Genomic DNA, 19,944 nt, shown 5'->3' with positions numbered 1-19,944 from the left:
TCAGTGTTTTGAGCGCTGAAGTAGTCTACGTCAAACAGACTTGCTTTTGTGCATGGTATTTAAAAACAAAACCCCACAGTATAGGTGTTTTAACCTGGAAACATTTTTTTTATGGAGAAATCACAAAAGGTAGCCCAGAGCTAATATTTCACAGATGTATATGATTATGACATGCAGGTTTTATGATGCTAATTGGTGTCATAGACATCTACTGAATGTTAGCAAAGCAAAAGTGCAAAACTAAGTCAAATTTGTACACCAAGCAGTTTATTGGATAATTTAATACATTTAAAGGGAAAATCTGTTCATTCATTTGTTGATGATGAGGTGAAAGTAGAGTAAATGGATATTTTAATTGAAATTAAATTAGCTCTCCTGCTAGTGTTGGATGTTTTTTATTTATTATTATTATTATTATTATTCTTTTGTTAAACATTTTTAAAAAAAATAATTACAGGTTTGTACAAAAGGCGATTTTCCCCTTCGCTTCATTCTTCTATTCATCAGAGTTTCCCATCGATTCGCTAAAAGCATCCTGCCATCTTACAGGCAATTGTCCAATCTGTCACGATGTTGTTTTTGTCCTGATCAGCTCCATTCAGCCTAACATCGCCGCTGTCTTTTCCTTTCATACATGTAAAAGGAAAGAATATGAAAAGCATTTATTATGCAGCTCATACCACTCTCAAAGCAGAGATCACCAACACCATGTGTAGCTTAGCGCTAGTTTACGATGGTATTTATTAGCTTCATTAGCTAAACGTTTACGCTAATCACTAAATCACAATCCAGTTAGGAAGCCAGTGCCACCAAAACCAAGCTAGCTTTAGCTAAGGTATGACTTTGATTTCTTTTAACTGCTTGCTTGAACAATTTAAGGGGTATAGGCTATGTGAGGGGGAAAAAAGTTCCCTTTTTTTGGACTCATTTCTCTAGCCACTCATCAATCAGAATATGGATTACACATCGCTTTAACACCACAGGCAGGCAATGTTTTATTTGAATTTTGTTTTAAAAAACCCCTAATAATAGTAATAAAAATCAATACCTCTGAGCAATTTGTCACTAATCACAGTGCACTTTGGCATCGATGCCAGTTTTTCAATGCATGATAAAGGACAGAAGAAGAAAGGGATGAATGAATGCACCGTGAATCGCTGGATATTTATCGAATAGATGGTTGAGTAGGAGAAACGTATTACAGCAGTAATGATGTATTATAGCTGAAACGTTGAACGTATGGATTACCTGTCTATTGAAAGATCTCGGCACGTCAGCCTTGGTACGTCAATACATCTCGCAGATGACCTGCCAAAAACGATGAGCGTTACTGATATGGGAACATTCCTGGGTTTTTTTCCCTCATAATAACCCATTTCAGTCTTAACAGCCACGTTCTGAAGAACAGGCTCTAATGGACGAAACGAAAAGTGCTATCATTTTCAATAAGTGCTCCAAGTGGACTGGAAGTACACGGGGACAGGTACTGAAGTGTCCGAGTTGTCCGCTAAATCATTTAAGCTGCTCGTCGTTTTCTTCACAGTTCATCGAAAACCTTTTGGACGCACTTCCGTGATTTACTCAGGAATAAAAGTATAACAGGAAGCCCTGCAGCAAGGTGACATCTAACAGTCTGGACCTTGGATTTTCCCATAATGCATTCCTGAAACATATAACCCAGTTGGCAAATATATATGTGTCGACCATTTTCAGGGATTTAGATCCTAGCTGAAGCTTCTCTATCGTGCAGCAATGTCAGCAATGTCATCATCATGTATAATTTGTACGAGCTGTAATGAGCTGTATGGATGTTTGGAGATGAAAGAAGTTCTTTATGGTTCTTCAGAGCAGTGTACTGGTTCTTCGAGGTATCGTGAACCCTGTAAGGTTCTTTGTGGGACTGGAAAATGTTATCCTGGTATCATTCTTAAGAACCTTACTCTGGTTCCTTAAAGCACTAACTGAGAGTTTTTAGAGAACTTATGATAACATGGTTCCTTAGGACATCGCACTGCTGTGACGAACCGTTTCCGGGTTCGTTAAAGCAGCAGTAAACAGATGATTCTCTAAAGAACATCAGAGTAAAAGTTTTATTTGTGCAACTTAAAAGGGTTCTCCTATGGCATCAGGCTGAAAACCCGTTTGTGGTTCTGACTGGAACGTTTTGTTCTCAAGACTGTAGAACCGTTGGTAAAATTCAGCGTGAGCCGAGTCGCGTTCTTCCTTCCCGATTTAAAACCAACAGACGAACGTACGGAAAATGAACAGAGTGACAAGTCTGACACGGGAAAGAGAAATGCTGGCTCTTACCGTGAGCTTCGTGAGGGAGGAGTCACAAGTTAAAACAAAAGGTCAAGAGGTCAAGCATGAGCGAATATTTGAATAATAGTTTAACAGCAACCAACATAACAAAAATGAGTAACAGGCCAGACGGTAGGTACCTGGTTCTTGTTCACTTTAGACAGGTAACTATGTAAGCAGTGCACACACACACACACACACACACACACACACACACACGGGCTAGGGAGTCTCGGAAGCTTCCTGCTGAGTTATTTTGATCTGTTTGGATTCTGGACGCTGTAAACTCTACCATGTCTGTTATTATTTTCTATAAGATTCGGTCTGAGGGGAAATATGCGCGCATCGTTTACTGGAAATTGTGTTTTATACGCAGATAAACCTTCAACTTTTACGCTTCCATCCTGATAAGATAAGAATTTATAAACTGTATAAAATCATCCTCCTTTTTGTTTGAATCATTACTCACACTGTAGTAAGGAGTACAGCACATGCTTGTGTTCATCCCATGCTGCAGCGTCGGATGCCTAGACTTTGGCAGTCGGTGCTTTGCGTACCAGAAGTTGTTCAGACACACGCAAGAGTTTGTTTAAAGAAGCGTGACGCCGTACACAGGACGGAGGACGGAGCAGAGCTCTGACGTGTTCATTCACGTACGCTGCAGTTTTGCCAGAATAATAATAATTGAAAAAAACAATCCAGCATTCCAGTATTGTAAACAAACCCGGTCCAGAAAGCCGCAGCGAGACTGTTACTGGGGTTACGGAAGCGGGGACGCTTTAATTTCTCTTCACTGGCTTCCAATCGGCTATAGAATTTATTTTAAGAACCTTCTATCTGTTTTTAAATCTCCAAATGGATTGGACAAGCCTATTTATCGAGTTTTGTTGACCGTTCCTTGGCCAAGACTAAAATAAAGAGGCGATTGTGCTTGTAAAGTTGCCCTGAAATTGCCTGTTCGCATCAGAAATGCTTCAACATTGCATGATTTTAAATCTACATTATAAACGCAGCTGGTCTCTCTTTTTAAAAAATTTTTTTAGAGCGTACATCCCGAATTTTAGTTGTATATTTTGACCTGGGGGAAAAAAAGGACAAGTGGACGACACTTTCCTAAGTAAAGTGCAGAGTCCAGGTCGATAGATGAGGTAAAACAGAATTATATCGAGAAGTTTACCTCATTACCTGCCGTGTCTAGCACACTGGCGATCACTTGGACTTTCTTTCTCAAGTCTGGTCTGGGCAAAAAAATAAAAACAACCTGTGGACGCCTACAGTCTGACATTTCTCTACACCGAACTGGAGCCAGATTAGCAGCGATATCAGTGTACGTCGCCCCGTGTCCGATAAATCGATTCGGAACGGAATGCCACACTATTTATTAAAAACAAAGGTTCCAGTTAGAACCAGAAAGGGTTTTTCAGCCTGATGCCATAGGAGAACCTTTCTAAGTTGAAGAAAGAACCTTTTACTCTCAAGTTCTTTAGATCCCCATCTATTTCTTGGTGCTTTAAAGAACCCAGAAATGGTTCTTCATAGCAGTGCCACCAGGAACCAAAAACAACAACCCTTAATCAGTGCTCTTAGGAAGCAAAGTAAGGTTTTTAAGAATGATGCCAGGAGAACCTTTTCCAGTCCCACAAAGAACCTCACTCTAGGGTTCACTTTAACCTGTTAAGAGATGATCCCTTGAAGAATGAACGAACCTATAACGAACCAATAAGAGCTTCTTTAATCTCCAAAGAACCATATTGCTCAACTCAGGAACCCTGTACGTTGAAAATGGTTCTTGACAAGAAGAAGGTTCTTTGCAGAACCTATGGTAAAGTACGATTAAAGAACCTACAGCACCTACAGTATGCGTCTCACGCGACACCATCTTTCACGATGACTTTTAACTAATTTCCCCTAGTCTCGCATGTTCGAATCCTCAGATCTCCACCTCCGCGTGTTTGTTTTGGAACGTGGGAAATGGAAAATGAGAAGAAGCTGAGCTTTCAGGATTTTTAATTCTCGTTTCTTTAAAAAATATCTATGTTTTAAAGCTCCGCCTCTTTCGTAGTGGAACGTCTAGCAGTACAATACCAGTTACAGAGTTCTTAAGAGAACTGGAATCATTTTCCTAAAGGAGAGCACGAACAGACGATCTAACGTTGCGTAAACGTTTGCGTAAAGTTCTTGTTAACAATTTTACACCGATACCTCAAACTAATTCTTGACGTCCTGTATGTGACAAACTTCACATGATGAACGTTCAAGTGTTTGATTATCTCCTACTATTACAGCAAATAATACCTTATTGTAATTACACACTCATCTGAATGGGCATTGATGCAGGTTACGAGCGCAGCGTGTTAAGCCATGGTCAAATGAATTTATAAAATGGGTGACGTTTGAGGAATAACCTGTTCTTGTGTCTCTGTGACATTTCCCTGTACAGAGAACAGGGCAGAGTGTTCTGTTACTAGAAACTCACCTGTACAGGAAATCTAAGGGTTGCTGTGAATAAATATTTTATGCAAAGCATTTTGATGTTTTTTTTTTCATCTTACCGCAGCCATGGTTCACTACTGAGCTCTCTGGCTGTGAATATGTTTTTCATGTTCTTCCTGGTTCTCTGGTTTTCTTCCTCTTTCCAAAATAATACCAGTCTAGACAACCATGGCTAGATTAAATCTTCCCCAGATTTGAATGTGTATGTGCATGGTGCCCTGTCATGGACTAACATCTCATCTAGGGTAGATTCCCACTCTTCTCATGCCCGGTGTTCCTGGGATTGGGATCTGCTGTGAGCCTGACCACGATAAAGTGCGTACTGAAGACTAATGAATGAATGTATATTCGTTCAGTCTTTCCGTAGTCGAAGTAATTAGTAAGTAAATGTTTCAGAGAGGGCAGTGACCGTGTATAGATATCACAAAACCTTGAAGCTGGGGTTCCCAAACTAGCGTTCACAACCTCATGTACGGGTCACTCGACTAGTGAGAGGAACTCACAATATATTCTTTTATTTTTATTCATAATAATATATTTTACAGATTAATGTTAGAAATATATATCGTATATATATGACCTATGTAGACGGATTTCGTGTGCTACTACTTTTTGGAGCAAACAATATTTTTTGATATCCTGACGTGCTGCGCTAGCTTAGCTTAGCATTTTTTATTTTATTTTTTTTACATCTGTCTATCCTCGCTAGATCTTCGACAGCCTTGAGAAACAGAATGGATGTACACTATATGGCCAACTCGAGCGTCCAGCACAGAGCCCTGACCTCAACCCTTTTAGGATGAACTGGAACTGGAGTCTCCTCACATCAACATCAGCTCCTGACCTCAACCTCACTAACGCTCTTTTAGTCGAACGAGCACGAATCCCCACGGCCACGCCCCAAAATCTAGTGGAACACCTTCCCAGAAGAGTGGAGCGCATTATAACAGCAAAACACACGAGGAATAAATCTGTTATGGGATGTTCAACAAGGACATACAGTATGAATGTGATGATCAGGTGTCCACATACTTCTGGCCAGAGTGTCCCAAAAGTCTCCATCCTTGGAGGAAATTGTCACTTTTTAGCAAAATGGCTTCCAAGTGGACGTCCGCGAAAACCCACTGACGAAGGCATGACCGACGTGGTGCTGGTGTGCATACACTCTTAAAAATAAAGTTTCCCATTAGAACTAATTCGCACAAAGAACTGTTTACTCTCGAGTTCTTTAGAAAACCGTCTATTTGCTGTTTCTTTAAAAACCCAGAACCCACAGCTTCTTCACAGCAGTGTCATGTGCCAAGGAACCATGTTATCATAAGTTCTCAAAAAAAAAAAAAAAACCTTTTAAGTTAATGCTTTCAGAAACCAAAGTAGAAATGTAACCAAAGAATGATACCAGGAGAACCTTCTCCAGCCCCACAAAGAACCTTATATGGTTCACTTTAACCTGTTAAGCAATGATACCTCGAGGAACCAATACGCTGCAGTGAAGAACCAATAACGAACTTCTTTAAACTCCGACGAACCATACAGAACCCTTTAAAATGAACAATGCTTCTTGACAAGAAGGAGGTGCTTTGCAGAACCTACGGTGCTGTGAAGAACCATTAAAGAACCTATATTTTAAATCCGGAATAAGAAACTGCCGGGTGGTCACGGCTTGGTGTCGCAAAACATTTATCACGTCCGTTTGACGTCGTTCGCCCAAGATGTTTGGGAACTCCTCCGTTAGGGAAGTCAGCAGATCAGATTTAATCTGAGAACCTCTGTGAACTTCTGCGCTGTATCCTGCCTGTCTTATAAGAAATATAATATACTGTATATAGGGAAAGGAAAGGTTTAGGCTCGGCGTTAAGGTTTGTTCTGCCTGCATTATCAGACTTCAAAATCCTCCAACTGCATCGAATATATCCAAACAGATCCAGGAATTTTATAACCTATATTTACTTCGTAGCCAACTGGAAGATTATTCTGACCGTCCACAGTACATATGTTCATTCTGCTGGTCTTTATTATAATTTTTAATTTTTTAAAAAAAAAATCTCCTCAGACTCCATTGATAAACCTACGGTTTTCCCAAATTACCACATTTCTCCCATTTGGGAAATCTCCACATGGCGTCCATCGAAAATAGGATATATTTCGGCAAAAATGGACTTATAGTGGAAATTGTATTTTTTAGCATCTGGATGTCCATATACTATTCATATTATATTGATTTCATATCTTACACCTTCATCCTCTAGCCTCTTTTCTTTATATGGCCTCTTGGTATTATAGTGAATCCTAAGTATGAATGCTCCGACATTTGTAAACAATTAAGCAAATCAATAAATCCACCTTAAAACCCTGAATACAATGGATGAGCACGAACACCTACAGTACTTTAAAGAAGTGACCACTAGATGGTGGACAGAGTACTCCATCTACAGCGACTACTCCACAGTCTGATTTACAAACAACCACGTTTTAATTCTTCACATTTTACATTCGGCAAGTGGCTCGACATACAAAAACAAACAAACAAACAAACAAACAACACGGAACACACAATCAGATAGCATTTCGCAGTGCAGTGGAAATAAGTATGATTTTGTCAATTAAGAGCATTTTTAGGTGGAATGATATGTAATATAATGTCTATAACACAAATTCACATACAGTATATACATCTCTTATGTACTCTATATACACTGTGCGAGCCATCTTAATGCTTGAAATGCTTAGGTTATACCAGGGGTTCATAAATACAGTACCTTTTATTGTGCTTTATGCTGTATAACCTCGTCAAGCCGACAAAAGCTGAACGTCGCATCGCGTTCAAACAACTCAACCAGATGACTCATAAATACTTGCACATTCAATCTGACAACCTGCAGCACACACACACACACACACGCGCACACGCGCACACGCACACGCGCGCCTACAGGAAGGAAGCTCTGGTCATGTCAAAAAACAACATCGCTGGTCTTGGACAATCATTGTATAACAATATGTTTGACAGAAGGACCAGCACACCTTCCTGTACAAAAAGAACCAGATTCTATCGGGTTACGCTAAATTCCCCTCACGAATTCTGTAAACACAAAGACCAAAGTGACACTTGGAACCGTATCAGGAGATTATTTTTTTCTTCTTTTTTTTTTTCTGACTGTCCTTTTGGACAGTTTGCTCAAGAATCTCTGTAAACATTGCACACCGACGCACACACACGAACGCAGGCTTTAGTAGAAATGGTACGCTTTGTTGTGCATGGTTTGAAAGGATTAATGCAATACAAGAGCCTTGGGCTGAGCCTTCTCGCGTGAAGTGCACTCGCGCATTCAAACACAAATGATCCGGTTAATTACTACGGAAAATAATCGCTGCACCGTATCGCGTCACCGACATCGTCCTCGTCCGTCCACGTCCATCAATACAAACGTGATCGGTTCGACACGTCACATACTCGGCTGTTGTTTATTGCTGAATGGGATCGAGCTGAAATGCTAACAGGGGAAGGTTGAAGTACACAGACTGGACACTCTTTTTTTCTTTCTTCCTTTTCATAAGCGCAGCTGGTTATAGCACACGGAGCCAGCAACCTCCACCTGTTGCTCCTCGTCAGGAGCTCAGATTTCCTCGGCGTTCAGACAAGGGATTGCAGAGATAAAAAAAAAACAAAAAAAAAACGACAAAAAAAAAAACAAGTCCCTGGTTTTAAAACAAGCACTTTAGCTTTTCAATGGAATGCAATAAGATAATATTTAAAATATATATATACAAATAAAAAAAATAACAGTGCTGGTCTCAGATCAGCTACACTCATTTAACGATGTAGTGCCTATGCCTAGGATCTAAACCAAAACCAGACTTCTAATGTAAGAACATGATACACGATAATCTGATTCCAGAGCTCCTCTCTCTCTCTCTCTCTCTCTCTCTCTCTCTCTCTCTCTCTCTCTCTCTCTCTCTCTCTCTCTCTCTCTCTCTCTGTCGCTCTCTCTCTTTTTTTTTGGAAGTGGTTATGGCGAAGACATGTGCCAGAGTGTCATGAGGTAGCTTACGTATATGTCGGATAATATAACCACATTCCAAATGTCAAGATTTGCCCTATCTTGTACCTAAATATTTTATATCACGGAGATGGTTTGGGTTCTAATATAACTAGAACGAGACATTTAGCGCAAAGGCCGTGTCATGCCGTATGTATAATATTCCATTTGTTCACTCACCAAACGTTTTATATTTAAACGCACGGGAAAATGGAGGCAAAGAACGTTAAGAAGTTGTATTTCTCTATGCAATAAATAGCTAAATCATGGAAGTCAGGGTTCTGTTGCAATTCCCGTTCGTGTTGGAGGAACTGGCAGCCAAAGAGCAAGTACCCAGCTCTACTGTTCCGCAGTCTGTGTAAGACGTCTGCTTCGAGGTGTGGTCGCCGTAGCTATATCCCGTTTTGTTTGTTGAAGGCGGACACTGAGGCCTCCTCTTGCACAAGATCTCTTGGAAGGCGCATCTGAACTCGGGACTCCTGCAGTAGATCAGGGGGTTGAAGGCTGAGTTGGAGTAACCGATCCAGTTCAGTATTTTATACAGCCAGTCGATGGCATCCATGTCCATCTCCACCGTGGCCACGTTGAGGACGAAGAACGGCAGCCAGCAGAGCGTGAAGATGCCCATGATGATCCCCAGCGTCTTCAAGGCTTTGTGGTCTTTGAGGCCGAACCTGGTCCTGCGGTTCCGCACCTCGTTCCCGTCCTGGCCGCACAAGTTTTGGGTCCGAATATGACCTTCCGTGCGATAGATGTTTCGAAGCTGCCGCCGAGCTTCCAGGTAGACTCGGCTGTAGACGAATATCATGATCACGAGCGGGATGTAGAAGGAGATGATGGACGAGGTCCATGCGTAGCTTCTGTTGATGTTGAATTCACAGCAGAAGGGATCATTCAGGCAGCACTGCGCCGCCGGATTGTTCAACACCCACCATTTCATATGCATGGGCAGAAAGGATATCAGGGCGGCCACCGCCCAAACAGCCAGGACCACCCAACAGGCCCGGCGCTTGGTCAGCAGTGATTGGTAACGCAGTGGCCACATGATCGCCAGGTAGCGGTCCAGGGCTATGACGCACAAAGTCTCGATGCTCGCCGTTACGCACAGCACATCCGTCGACAGCCAGAATTCGCAGAAGACGTTCCCAAAGTGCCACTTCTCAAGGAAGATATCACAGGCGCCAAAGGGCACAACAAGAAGCCCCATGATCAGGTCGGCACACGCCAGGGAGCTGATGAAGCAATTAGTGACGGTCTGTAGACGCTGGAAGCGTGCGATTGCGGTAATAACCAGCACGTTTCCGAAGACGATAGCCAGGACCAAGATTCCTATCACGATGCCCAGGATCACCATCCCCGCATCTCTGTATACTTGATCATCCCGAGTAGTGTTCTGAAAATCCGAAGTGTTGCATTGACTAACGTTTAGTGCCTCCATGATCTACAGTATGAAATATACAAAGAGAATCAATGTCAAATAATGCAAAGGCAAGGCGGGTTTATTTACGTAGCACGTTTAAGGCATTTTTATTTTCAATTCAAGCTTAAGATTGAAGATAAATGATCATGAACGAACTGAAAGAAATGGAAGGTGAGGACCAAAGCGCTAAAGGCAGAGTGCTTTTTATTTATTTATTTATTTATTTATTTATTTATTTATTTTGCATTTTATAAAGTAAAGGAAAGCAGAAATGTTTTCAGTCTGCATTTGACTGGGGAAAAAAAAAGTTCGAACATATCTGATATCGACTGCAGCTTTGCTTTATTTCCACAAGAGTATGTCCGATAATCAATATTTCTCTGATCATTATAATTTCTCTGAACAAATATAACCTTAGGAAAATGTCAATAAAAATCCAGATGAATTGGGTGAAATAGTCATGTTTAAGGGAAGCAAAGCTTGCAAACCATCACAGCCAAATATCCGAGCAAACTCATAATAATCTGTTTGCACAAATTCATGAGCGTAAGGACCAGAATCTTACGTCTGTTCTCACCTAAAGAGGTCTTCGCGGTCGTCCAGTCAAACTCCTGTTAATTCTCGAACCCATGAAATAGTTTGTTTGAAATCCTAATAGATATTCCTTTCAGAGAGCGTTTGTTTTGTCCTCAAGACAAACTGTTCAACATTTGGGTGTTTAATGGCTCGTCCGTCCTTCCTCTTTCTACTTTCCTTTTCTGTCGTCCTTCCTCCCCTCTCTCTCTCTCTCTCTCTCTCTCTCTCTTTCAGAGCGCTCACGGCATTTGAGCGCATGAGGTCTCGATGACTGAATGTGCCTCTGACACACAGTGAGAGCCTTCTAGCAGCCGGTGACCTCACACCTCAACCAGCCAACCAGAAGCTGCATCTCTTCTAACGCTCCAGAGAACTGCGTGTGTAAAGAGTTATAGTACTTCTCTTCCTAACTGAAATGAAGGAAGGGATTAATCTAGTGCGCGTTGTCTATATGAGGGGTTCTCGATCTTGTCGCAGCCAGACAATGCGTTAAAGGTTAAAAAAATAGATAAATAAATAAATAAACAACACAGTTTTACTATTTTGTTGTAGTGTAGACAATTAGGCAGTTAGAGCATTGGTTCCCAGTAAAATATCAGAAAAACACAATGCATACTGGGATATTCAATGTTTTAGGCCGGGAGAGACAACGGTAAACATTCTCTTAAAATTATGGTTGGTTTTTGTGCCCTTTTATTTGTTTTTGTGACTATTTTAGGATTTTTTTTTTACCGAACACAGACCCTGTTTGAGGTTAAGGGTACGCTAGTAAACATCTCAGTTCGGTAAAGAAGAGTAAAGGGATTCATTTCTTTTCATATGAGCTAACTCTGCGGTAGAATGCGGGTCAAATCAGCGCGAGATAGCTGAGGGAAGCGGTGACTCAGTGGACTCGGCTGAGCAGCTACAGATCGGGAGGTTCTGAGCGGGAATTACACGATAAGAAAAATATTGTTTACATTTTACTTGTACGCTCTCGCTCCAGCGCTTTCCGCAGCGACGCTTCAGTCAGAACCTGTTCCGAGTGAAATAAAAGAATGGGCGTATGATGGCTTACGACCGTTGTTTAACTAGAAACACAGTGTGGGTGTTAATTAACGTTAGATAAATTAACGTGTGAATTAATTTTTTTTTTTAAACGTTTTTCATAGCATCCTTCTACTCTGTAGTGTGTTTCGTTGCTTGCGGATTTCATCTTCGAGAACCCGGCTGTCTAACGTCATGTCTTCCTGTAGACAGGTGTGGTTTAGTGTATGTGATGAATTCTGGACAGGAAGTTAGGCCTGTCGGGAAAATGTTTATGTTGGAACAGAAAATGTTATTGTTATTGTTATTAACTGGTTAATCCGCCCATCCATCCCTTTTCCATTCCTTTTCCGCGTGGGGAGCCTGTTCCAGGGAACTCGGGGAACGACTGCACACACGCTCGTGCCAATCAGCCTACAGCACATGTCTCTGGACTGGAGAGGAAACCAGAGTACTCGGAGGAAACCCCAGAGGCACGGTTAGAACATGCAAACTCCACACACAGGGCAGAGGCAGGATTTGACCCCCTACGACCTTGGAGGTGTGAGGCAAACCACTAAGCCACCGTGTCCCCATTAACTTGTTAAACACTTTTTAAAGTCTTTTTTTTTTCCACTCTGGATCAAAGCAGAGGGATTTTGAAAAGAATGTTTTGGCTCTTGTTCCCTGTAACGCTTCTAATCCCTGGTTGTTGAAGTCAAGCTCTGGTTTTGTCCTTGAGCAACACCTTTAACCTTCACCTCCTCAGATGTGTCCTGCCTCGAGTATAGGTCGCTTTGAATAAAAGCGTCAGCCAAATGTAGAGGATTATAATTGTAGAATTAACGATAATACAGCCGTGCTGAAAATAAAACCATCACAGAACTTCTAATGAGTTCCACTACACATACCATTACAAACCATCAGCTGTTATCCATTAAAACCATTACCATTATTAGTCCTTAATGGTACCTACTGGACATAACATGCCACCAATAGAAGGCAAGAAATTATAAGTAGAGACCGACCGGGACCATTACAGTCTCCATTAACCAACCAATACAATTCCCACTATAAGCATTAAAACCATTACAAATTCTATGAGGGTTTCTATTGTTGTTTTTTTTGTGGGTTTTTTTTTTTTTGAGCAGGGAGTACTTTACCATATATATGATTTACCATTATTTACTATCTTTTTTTTATTTATTACAGTGCAGTACAGAATTATTTTGTAAACATAATCCAACTATGTAAATATTAGACTCATTGTTTAAATGTGTACAATAATATTTACTGGAGCCGTAGAGCTTTGTATTCCAGAACTTTCCACCAAAAGGACTTGTTACGTCGTAGGAGTTATTGAGGTTGTATTCAAGTGAGCTGTTAATCGGACGGACAGATACGGTGCTAGAGGCTTTTTTCTTGAACCCCTTCCAAACAGCTTGTGGTGATGTCGGTGACTTCAGATCGGAGACTTTCTGACCCCAAGACACAATTAACATCTGCAGTTCTCCGGCTGTGATCCTTGGAGAGTTTTTATCCACTCGACCGTTCAAGTCATGGTTGAACAATCTCCTGTTCCTATTCACCCAGGTGTACTAAAACGATATCAAAAGGTTAAACAATAAAGACAGTTTTTCACAGCCTTCTTTGCTCGTATATACCAAGGGTGCCAATATTATGTACAAGACCTCAATAATACATATAATCACTTTGCTAATAGTGGGTTGTGATTTCCACTGGAAACCAAAAGATATCATGGACCTCCCTGAGAACGATTATTCCAATCTAAGATGACTTCTTATAAGAAAAAGCTTCAGAATACAAGATTTTACTTCGATTACAAATTCCACCCCTCTTTTTTTCTCTCTCTCTCTTAAGGTCCTGTTCTTTTTCTCGTTCTACTTGTCTGGTTTACGTCCAGGAAGGCATAGTTTTCTGGAAAGGTAACACATTATTGCGCAAGTCAAGCACTTAATCAACTGCATCAAAAGTCAGGTTCTCTCCTTCTCTGGGTGCTCACTGCGTCTTCCTACCTCGGAAATGGAAACGCATCTAAATCGTTCTTGAGTTCTTGAGAAACCTGTGTGCTAATGAGCTTACTCTTGCTTATTTATTGCATTTTACTAAGAAAGATGACTGTGCAGCGTTCTGAGTGAGGAAGTGGTTAAGTCATGCTGGTGGTATCGATCAAGAGATACTTGACCTACTTAAAGACAAACTTGAAGACGTATGCATGCACAGATCTCCACACGTGTAAAGTAAACGCACAGAGACTCTGCCTCTCGGAGGACGGGTGGAATGTTAGGGCCGGTATCCACTCGCTTACTGGTCTTCCCACAGGATGCCCGGCATACGGCTTCATCACTGCCATGCGTGCCGTCCTTCACCCCGTGTCAGTGCCCAGGCGGCTCTAAAATGTCTGCCTGAACTTTCCGGAGGAAATGAAAGACACAAAACGCTGTCGGCTCAACCTTAACCTTCATGTTTCGTTCACTACTTCTTGTATAAAACGTCGGCATGGACTGACGTCGCTGGAGCTGCTTAATAATTCGGAATAAAATAAGCTCCTCTGTCCAGGAGCCGTCTGGAAAACTTCCTGACACCGGAGACTCCTTCCCTTCACGTCTTCAACGAGCTTCGACATATCGACAGCACGGCTGTTACTATGGAAACAATGTATAATAATGAGAGCGTTATTATAAACCTGCGATTCGTCGTTACATCATAGCCGCGTTGTTATAGATAATCAATCGACACTTTCTGACCAATCAGATTCGAAAAACAAAGAGAACGGAAGTATTAAATACTATAATATAAAACCTTTAAGTTACCAAAGTGAGATTTTTGTTGATCTCTTGATTTTTTAAAAAATTTATTTATTTTTTTAACAGTACAATTTGAAATATATTTTGAAATACCTAATACCTAACCTAGGTGTGTGTGTGTGTGTGTGTGTGTGTGTGTGTGTGTGTGTGTGTGTGTGTTTATAGCATGTTTATATATCTTGATGAAGACCAAATGTCCACACAAGGATAGGAAAATCTGCCAGTTGGGACTTTGTAGCGACATTTCGCTAGTCTCCACCGGCAAAACTGCTTTTTTACAAAATATTTTATTTTAAAAAATAAAGCGAGAGCGTAAGATTTAGATGCGGCTAGCTAAGAATGACCGAGCAACAGTCACCTTGCTTTATATTTACAGTCAGTGTTATTCCTGGGTCGGTGAAACGTTTTATAATGTTAATAAAGATATATATGTCCAGACATGTCAGGTGTCCCAGCACCGCCAAGCTGCTACTGTTGGGCTCTTGACCAAGGCCCTTAATTCTCTCCGTTCCACGGCTGACCCAAACTTCGCTCTGACCCCAACTTCCTAACAAGCCGGGATATGCGAAAGGAAAGACTTTCCCTGTGCTGTAATGTTTATGATGTTTAAGTTTTCTTCTTGTTTATCAGTTCCACTCCATGATTCGTGCTGTTTCAGCTCAGCGGAGAAAACATAACGCCGTGTAACTCAGCATGACCTGCATCAATGCATAATCGTGCTAAAGTGTGACAGCTAACACGAGCTGGATTATATTCTATATTATATTCAAATAAGTTTGATAAACTTAGCTGAGATGATGGATTGATTTGCATACGTAAATGCTGATAAAATCAAATAAACACTGTACGTTAGTGTCAAGTTAAGCTCCTGTCTCGACATGGACCATTCCGGTATTCTGTGGTCTTCTAATTTTCACTTCCTATTCAAATGAGGTTGTTTGGTGGAGACAGAGAATCCTTTTATTCCTCCTGCCTTTTGGGGAACAGGTAGATGGAAATAAAAACAGGGAAATGAATTGCTCTTTGCCGGGCCTGTAACCTAATCCTAGTGTGAATGTTTGAATATCAAATATATATCGGATATATTGCGGAACAGTTGAAGGCCTTGCTCTACTCTCTGCAGCTTTTAATTGAAACTATTAAATGAATGAAGCCGAAAGGTTTGCTTTTGGTTACCGAGGTTTAGATTGAGGTGTTTCGTATAGCGCTAATGAGCATCGCTAATGATGAGATCCTCACAAGGGTAGTAACGCGAACCTTGGCGGCACTCCCGTGACTTCACTCTGTAATATTAGTTAGTAGTTTGTTTAGGCTAACTAAAGATGCCAACGGTTTTATATCGTGTCTGTAAAAACACTCGCGTTACAGAACCCGTACGAGACGTTGTCTGGGACAGCACGCCCGTACCTCGACACTCTCCTCAAGGTTTACGTTCCCTCGCGCCGTCTGCACTCGATTAATGACCGACGTTTAGTAGTGCCTACTCAGCGACGCACGGACCTTCAATGTGGCGGTCCCTCAGAATCCGCAGAACCCGTCACTATCTCCAAAAAACATCTAAAGACCCACCTCTTCCGTGAACGCCTAACTAACCCCTAACCTGCCGCGCTCTTTACTCCTCTAGAACCCAGTTATAAATCTTACATGGTACAGTCGCACTACTCGTATTGTTCTCCGCTTGATATATCGCTGTGCTCGTACAGAATTTCCTCATCCGTCAGTCGATTTTTTTTTTTTGGGGGGGGATAAAAGCGTCTGCTGAACGAGTAATTGTAAATGTAGAACACATGAGCAGAGTGTATAAGTAAGTTCATCATATTGTGTAAGTTCTTTTTCCATTGCAGTGAGTTCGGATTAATCCTAGAATTATTATTGGTTTATCGACTAGACCACTGCGTGCTGTAAATGCACTCCACTGCTGTGCTTCACGTAGACTTATTGTACTAAAGTAAGTTAAGTGGGTTGAGTTAACCTTAAGCTTTTTAATTTAGCTAGTTAAGTTAGCTAGCTAGTTTCATTTTGTGAATTAGCTAGTGTGAACTCGCTAGATCGTTAAGTTTTGTTGTTGTTGTTGGTTTGTTTTCTGGAATGGTGTTTAGTTGTTTTCGCAAATCTTACAATTAGGAGCTGCACTCTAACCCGGCGGTTTATGAGTGCATGACACACGGCAGGGGCCGAGTGCCGGATACCTTTTGTTTCCATCGATCAAAGGCCGATCGGATAAAACATATACGGTCCCCGATGAGAGACTGGAGCTTGCCGTGACGTAGAGGAAGACAGGAGTGAAATACCGACGGGAGAAGCTGGACTCGATCGCACTGTGGATGGGAGAGATTTATAGGATAGGAAGGAAAAGGCAGCGAGCGAGGCCATTTCCTTTCAGGCAGCTTTAATTCCATGACACAGGTTTGGGTCTGTCACATGAAGACCCGGATTCATTAGTGATAGAATGTTTAGAACAATTATGAATGTGTGAATGGTGAAACATTCAGAGCTTTGATTGCGTGTGCTTCCTGTTCCTGTTGTTGTTGTTATACTCATCCTCTGTGACTGCGTCTCTGTACGTTCCGCACCAATCAGTCGTCTAATAGAGTTTTACGAGGTGGTAATGTAGAGTTCTTTCATTCATTCATCTTCATTTAGGACTAAGCGTTTTCTTCTGGTCAAGGTCACGTCGGATCCAGAGTTTATCCCGGGAATACCGGGTGTCGGGAGTGTCGGGAATACACCGTGCAGCTGATTAAGCCACAGGTAGTTAGTGTGTGTGTGTGTGTGTGTTTGTTTTGCTAATGCCTTGAAGTTATTTTGTACTTCAGCACCAGTCAGTCAAGTTTAACAAGATGCAGATATTTGAATTTTAGAATATTTTTGTTTTTCCAAAAATACCTGCAGTTCTCTTTGAGTCCAGGCTCCACTGAGTCCAGGTGATAGTTTACACCTTTTAACATGGAAAAACTCTACAATGACCCTCTATCCATGCTATCCCAAATATCCTGGAACCTGTTTTGTTTTCTCCGGACGCTAATAACGTCTGTTATTATATAATCCTGTTTAGCACGATGGTATTATTATCGGATCTGGACTTCACCATCCACGTGGGATCACACGCGACGTTCTTTCCAAATAAAGTAAACAAGCTTTTACTGTCCCGCTCAAGTCCAATGTATTCTACAGTGAATCGAGCACATTTGTCTATTCGATGTCGCTCCCTCAACAACACATCACATCGTGCTTCTACTGTAATGACACCATTTGTTAGTGTGTCTTTGATGACCGTGTTCTGATTGACAAAGAGTTGTCTTTTTACAAAGTCTCCATACGTAGTGGAAATGAACATACGGCTTCTTCTTTGCACGATAGAGCTTTAACCGGCGTTTCTGGACTCAGACGATGAGTCCTGGAGGTGTTCCTGAGCCCATGCAGTGATTTCCATTACAGAATCAGGCCTGTTTTTAATGCCGTGCCACCTGAGGGCCCGAAGATCTCGGGCGTGCAGTATCGATTTTCACGCTTATCCCTTTGCACAGAGATTTCTCCAGATTCTCGGAATCTTTTGATGATATTATTCACGGTAGATGATGAGATATTCTCAGTCCTCGCTATTTTTACGCTGAGAAACATTATTCTGAAATTGCTCCGCGGATTGGTGAACCTCTGCCCATCTTTACTTCTGAAAGACTCCGCCTCTCTGAGATCCTCTTTTTTTTTTTTTTTATCCCCAATCACCTTACTGACCAGTTCACAAGTAACCTCCAGCTGTTTCTTTTTTTTTTACTAACACTTACTTTTCCAGTCTTTTGTTGCCCCCGTCCCAACTTTTTTGAGACGTGTTGCGGCCATCGGATTCAAAATGACCTCATTTTTTCCGTAAAACGGTCCGTTTCCTCAGTTTAAACATTCGATATGTTTCCTACGTTCTATTGTGAGTAACACACGGGGTTTATGAGATTTGCATACCGTCGCGTTCTGTTTTCATCGACCTTTTACACAGCGTCCCAACTTTTTTGGAATTGGGGTTGTATGTATGTATGTCCTGGAACATCTGAAAAAGAAAGAAAGAGTCGTTCTCATATGAGGCGATTGCTAATCGTGCAGAACGTGAGGACACTCTCAGTCCAAGCTCTCGCACCACGGAGGTGAGCTAACGACGGAGCTCCAGTGCTATGAATGTCTGCTTTTATGTTTCACTAACCAAAGCAAACCTTTCCTCATCGGCATTAAAGTAGAAACAGGAAGTAACATGATTCAGGAAGTTGAACCAATCATCTCACAGGGCTGAGGTAGGATAGCTTCCACACCTGTTGTGGACCGCATCAGGGTTCGGTTGAAGCACACCCAAGACCAGGAATCGGTTCTCTGGATCCGGACTGCTCCCAGGCTCGAGTGTGAAAATGACTTCATAAAGAAACATGTTTGTGTTGTTTTGCTAATCACGAGTCATGCCGTTGTGCCGAGCTGCATGTGTGTGCAGATAGATGCTGAAAAACATGGCAGTAATTCACATCCAGAGCTGACCACAGATAGAAAAGAAGTCCCTATTTGGTCTCGTCTTTGTTGGCGATTCCATCTTTGCGTTTTCTCTGGAAGTTTCCTTGGTAATGTTTTCTCCGACTGTACGAAAAACAGTGTGTGGACGTTGTTTAGGAACTTTCCGCTCTTTGTTCTGTTTCTCACTCTTGTAATGTTCCCTAAAAGGCTCTTTCTCCAAACTCATAAAACTGAACACTTTAAAGGGTGCCTGAGGAGGATACAGTAGTTCTGAGGACCTGCTGCACGTCGGCGTATCAATGGAGTCTCGACCAGCGAAACAGATACAGATACAGCATGTCCTATATTTTATAGCTGTAATTGCAATCTAACTTTGTTTGTTTGTTTGTTTGTTTGTTTGTTTTTCCGACCACCGCGTAACCCCTTGCTTTGAGAAGATCTCCGAGCATCTCCCTGCACGAGACCGGCACCTTCCGGACCCAAACGCAAACTATAAATCACTTCCTCCCAACACTACATAATTAAGAATTTATACACCTAGGCATGAGTGCAATTGGCTTGGACTTGATGACAAAATAAACACCATAAATAAGAAATGATCATTTTCAGGCCAAGAGGCAGACATTTCTCTCCGGGGTCTTTATCGGGAGAGAAAATTCAATTTCTGTAGGAACAAATCAGCTCATTTAAATGCAGAGGTGTCTGAAATTGGTTGGGGTTGTGTTTATTGGTCTATCGTCATTTTAGGTATTATAATCTTAGAATTATATTTATGGGTTTTGCACAGTATATT

The 19,944-nt window shown here is 41.5% G+C and overlaps 1 protein-coding gene across 4 annotated transcripts; it reads right to left on the bottom strand.

Moving 5' to 3' along the window:
- Positions 1–379: 379 nt before the first annotated feature.
- Positions 380–11,113, bottom strand: adrb2b (adrenoceptor beta 2, surface b). Of its 4 annotated transcripts, none has more exons than XR_001815427.3 (4): positions 10,832–11,113; positions 7,554–10,275; positions 1,249–1,308; positions 380–625 (listed from the first exon to the last, which is right to left on the bottom strand). XR_001815427.3 is itself a non-coding variant. In XM_017492727.3 (2 exons), exon 2 carries the CDS (start codon positions 10,270–10,272, stop codon positions 9,094–9,096), a length of 1,179 nt encoding a protein of 392 aa, XP_017348216.1. In that variant the 5' UTR covers positions 10,273–10,275; positions 10,832–11,113; the 3' UTR covers positions 6,833–9,093. The 4 variants fall into 4 exon arrangements, 1 of the variants encoding a protein (XP_017348216.1); XR_006984019.2 differs by having other exon boundaries at positions 9,015–10,275; XR_006984018.2 differs by having other exon boundaries at positions 380–1,308; positions 9,015–10,275.
- Positions 11,114–19,944: the final 8,831 nt, after the last annotated feature.

Source organism: Ictalurus punctatus, chromosome 18 (genome assembly GCF_001660625.3).
Source record: "Ictalurus punctatus breed USDA103 chromosome 18, Coco_2.0, whole genome shotgun sequence".
In the NCBI taxonomy this organism is placed as follows: domain Eukaryota; kingdom Metazoa; phylum Chordata; class Actinopteri; order Siluriformes; family Ictaluridae; genus Ictalurus; species Ictalurus punctatus.
This window is presented reverse-complemented; position numbering and strand designations above follow the sequence as displayed.